Source organism: Pygoscelis adeliae, unplaced genomic scaffold (genome assembly GCF_000699105.1).
Source record: "Pygoscelis adeliae isolate BGI_AS28 unplaced genomic scaffold, ASM69910v1 Scaffold26, whole genome shotgun sequence".
NCBI classification, from domain to species: Eukaryota; Metazoa; Chordata; class Aves; order Sphenisciformes; family Spheniscidae; genus Pygoscelis; species Pygoscelis adeliae.
This window is the reverse complement of record NW_008825104.1, coordinates 1,870,418-1,874,350: the sequence shown is the minus strand read 5'-3', so window position 1 is coordinate 1,874,350 and position 3,933 is coordinate 1,870,418. Positions and strand designations below refer to the sequence as shown.

Here is a 3,933-nt window from a genome sequence, read left to right as displayed (position 1 = left end):
AATACAGTTCTCATTCATAAACTAATTGTGTAAACCATTGCAAATTGTAACATGCAATGAACGCAGCAGTTCAGTATGCATTCCGGAGATTACATTGGCAAAGGAGTGGTGCAGGAAATTTCTGTTTCCTTCCTTAAAGTTGGTTTAAGATTAAAAATTAATCTCAAAAGAGATTATGATTATCTCAAAGAGTTAATGTGTATCTTAAAACTGCCTGTTTCTCTTAATTGTCCAAAGGCCAGTTGATCCTGAAGTGTATAAAATACTAATGCATGAAGATGAGAAGCACAGCTGAGACAGCCAGCAAACAAACAGCAGACATGAACCAAGTGCTGTGTCTGCTAGGAAAGGTGCCAAAAGGTGTTGTTACCTTAATTCGTCTTTTTGTGCTCTTACTCGGTTTCTCCATTATTTGTCTGGGAATCCTTTGTGTTTCCACAAGTTCCTCCACATGCAGATGTGGCAATAATGAGCTGGTGTTTTATTGCCTGTTAGCTTTGGGATTCTTTCTCCTTGTGACTGGCATTTTCTGGAGCACTTTCCATGAAGTCTTGAAATACAGGGGCCTCAGCAGCATCTTCATTCAAAATCCCAGCCTTAGAGAGCTACGTATCAGCACCATAGACAGGTATGTGTTGCAGTACTGCTGCTGCTGAATTGGGGGGGAGGGATGCTATTTTGTAAACATACTGTGAGAAGAAAGAAGCAATACAAGGTTTTTACAAAATAAAAAAATATGTAGCCATTTTATTATATTTCTATGGAGAGAACTGTAGTCTGAAATTTGATTTGCTAGAGCAAAGAGCAATGTGCAAACAGCAATTTGTGCAAACAATACATAAGGTAAGGTATACTACAGGAAACATAGCAGGTTGCACAGAGTGGTCCAAAGCCACGCATGGAGGGAGCAGGTGCAGTTACACCGACTTCGTGAAGCTCCTGCAGGAGCATCATTAGTTCCAACTCAACAGACAATCCCAGATGTGCTGCTGTGGGATATGTGCTGACGTACTTATTACCAATGAGGTATGCAGGGAGCTTCAGCTCCCTCTATGGTCCCTGCTAAAGTTTTCTTGTGTGATTGTCCCCGCTGTTTCTGAGCAAAGCTTGATGCTTTGAGAGAGAGAGTTTCTTAAAGTGATTGGTGCTAGGCCTGACAAAAGTCTTTAATAGCGTCACTGGCTACAAATTACTTTTCCCAGACTGTTGTGGAAACCACACCAGAAACACCAACAATGGGTGCTTTAAAAGCACTATAAAAACAACATTCAGCAAATTTGGTTAGATAAGCAGAAACATGCAAAATATATTTTAAAACTGTGGAAAACAACGATTATTGTAATAATAACTCACTCACTAATTTAACCTACTTCGGACAGTGATCTTTTTCTTCTTCCAAATGAAACTTCTCTTGGGCACTTGTTGAAATACTCACAAGCATGAGTGTTCGTATGGCATGGGTGGGAACTCTCATGGGGAAGGCTTGTCTTTTTAGAATAAAACACTTTGCAGAAAGACACAGGTAATGATCCCAGCTATGCCAGCTGTTTTATATTAATATATTCTGTTGATCTAAACCTACTTAGGTTTCCTTTTACAGTTTAAGCCTCATCTAAACTTTGGAAACATAACGGACAAAGCATCTAACCAAGCTCTCTGAGATAAATCACATTTCACCACGATGTGTTTCTTTTTGTTTGCTTTTTTTCAGGCCTGACCTCTATCCCCCCTCCTATGAAGACAGCACAGACCCTGAAAAACAGACCTCCCCACTAAAACAGCAAGAAGTCATCAATGTCCCTCCACCTCCGTATAGCGAAAGCAGAGCAGAGTTCGTCAGTGAAACTAACGAGCAGGAACAGCCACCACCGTATGAATTATCTGTGCGGCAACTACAGCAGCAGCGAACAGCTGACCAAGACTTAAACCCCAGAGGGGAGTCGAATTCTCATCCATCCACACAAGAAAACAGTTACCAACAGGATACAGACTGCCGGGGACCTCAAAAAGAGCAACGCCTTCCAGAACATCTGAGACAGGCAGTGGGTAAAATCCTGCATCTGTGAAGCAGGGAAAATTGGAAGAAGACGTGTCAGTGATCCCTAATAGTACACCACTTAGGGTGAAACTGCCCAGGAAAAGCACTGGACGTTTGTGCATTTGAGTGGAGTTGGAAGGGATATATATAAAGGTGCTCGGTATTTCAAAGCAGAATGAATCTCCATAGAGATAGAAACAATCAGGCTGTATCTTATAAAAGTCAACATCACTGGCAATAGGAGTTTCTTATGCTGCAAGATAAATGAGGCATCATGCTGTTATCGGTCTTAAATGTCTTGTGCCTCATAAGGAGTTTCGGCTGAAAGTCTTCATTCGTGGTTTTGTAACATTAGTTGACTTGGGAAACATTTACTCAGCTTTTGTTTGGAATTTGTTTACAACAAATAAATTATTTGTTGTAACTGATTATTTTTGTACCATATGCCTTTCAATTTACTTGTTTTATCTTGGGGTACTAATAGCTGGTATTTTACTACTGAATTCATGAATAAATTTTGTATTTAAAACAAATGCCATGTATTTGCTTGTATGACACAAGGTGTCCATGATTCAGGATAAGCACACAGTACGATACACACAATACACTTCCTAGCTGCTAAACAGACAACCCTGGTTATGTCCGCAGCTCCTCAAAGGGAACCAGCAATTGCAGGAGGAAAAACTTTCTCTGACTCACTCCTCTGATCTGCCTCTAAAAGCAGTTGGTTCCACTGCAGCTTACTTGAGACTGTGGGAACTAAAAAATGGGTCCTGTATCCCATTTCTGACGCAAGTGACCTCATGGTTAGGGAACAAGTACCAGAAAGAGGGGAGGCTTGGACTCATCCTTCCTCTGTTACATGTTTCCTTCCTTCCACAAAATCACGGTGGCAAATTTGCATCCAGGCCACTGTCATCTATAATTCCAGATGACAAGAAAAAATTCATGGAGGTTCACTCAGATTGAGACCTGCAACACTGATTATAGGTGGAGTTTTGCTTTTTATTGCAGAACCAGTGCAATAGTGCAACCAGAGACAGAAAATTTATCACACTTTCCAGATGCCCACATACTCTAAGACAATAACTTTAGCATTATGGCTGCATATATATATTAGAAATGCAAGCCATTGTGGTGATGATAACCATGGCTAAGGCCAGGGAAGTGACAATCACATCAGTTTTTTCTTCCAAAGAATTTCATCCTTTATGGGAAGGACCTATAAACCTTCAGTTGATGTAAGGAGAAAGCAAAGCAGGATAAAATGTGGTGGAGGAACTACAGAGAAAGGAAAATAAATTCAAGACAAGTTGAGGGAGAGAAATGTATTAAAACAATCTCAGGCTAAGAAAAGGATCCCTAAAAAAGATAGAAGCTGACAGAAGATATTATCAGCATATAAAGATTTTTCAAAGTGACTGAGAAGTGGCACAGCACAGTGGAGAACAGTAAAAGCCAGAGGAACACTGCACATTATTTCCAAAACAGCTGAAGTGAGGATCTCCTATGCCAAGTGTCTTCATTACAGTCATATCTCCTAGCACTACCATATCTGCACCCTGAAATCCCTTCTTCTTTACTCCAGGGCCCCGGATCCTGAAGGCTGTGGGCACTGCACAAGTATTGGTGCAGGAATCAATCACAGCAGATGAGACTGATAGCCAGGAGGTCTCCTGTGGTAAAATGCTTGTCCTGTGCAAGTTCAACTTTTTTGTTTTTCTGTGGGAATCTAACTTTTCCACCAGTTTTAAAACAAGCCTGTGTGAGTAGGAAATAATTGAGACTACAGGTAGCTCTGAGAGCAAGCACTGCAAGAACTTTCCAGTGATGCCACACTTTTGTTTAATGACTTACTGACTTTCAGTATGGAGGAAGCATTTTGCATATATGGA

At 40.7% G+C, this 3,933-nt stretch overlaps 1 protein-coding gene across 1 annotated transcript; it reads left to right on the top strand.

Annotated features, from left to right (window-relative positions):
* Positions 1-320: 320 nt before the first annotated feature.
* On the top strand, positions 321-2,066 carry TMEM252 (transmembrane protein 252). Its single transcript, XM_009327300.1, has 2 exons — positions 321-628; positions 1,712-2,066. The coding sequence occupies exons 1-2, from the start codon at positions 321-323 to the stop codon at positions 2,064-2,066; spliced, it is 663 nt and encodes a 220-aa protein (XP_009325575.1).
* Positions 2,067-3,933: the final 1,867 nt, after the last annotated feature.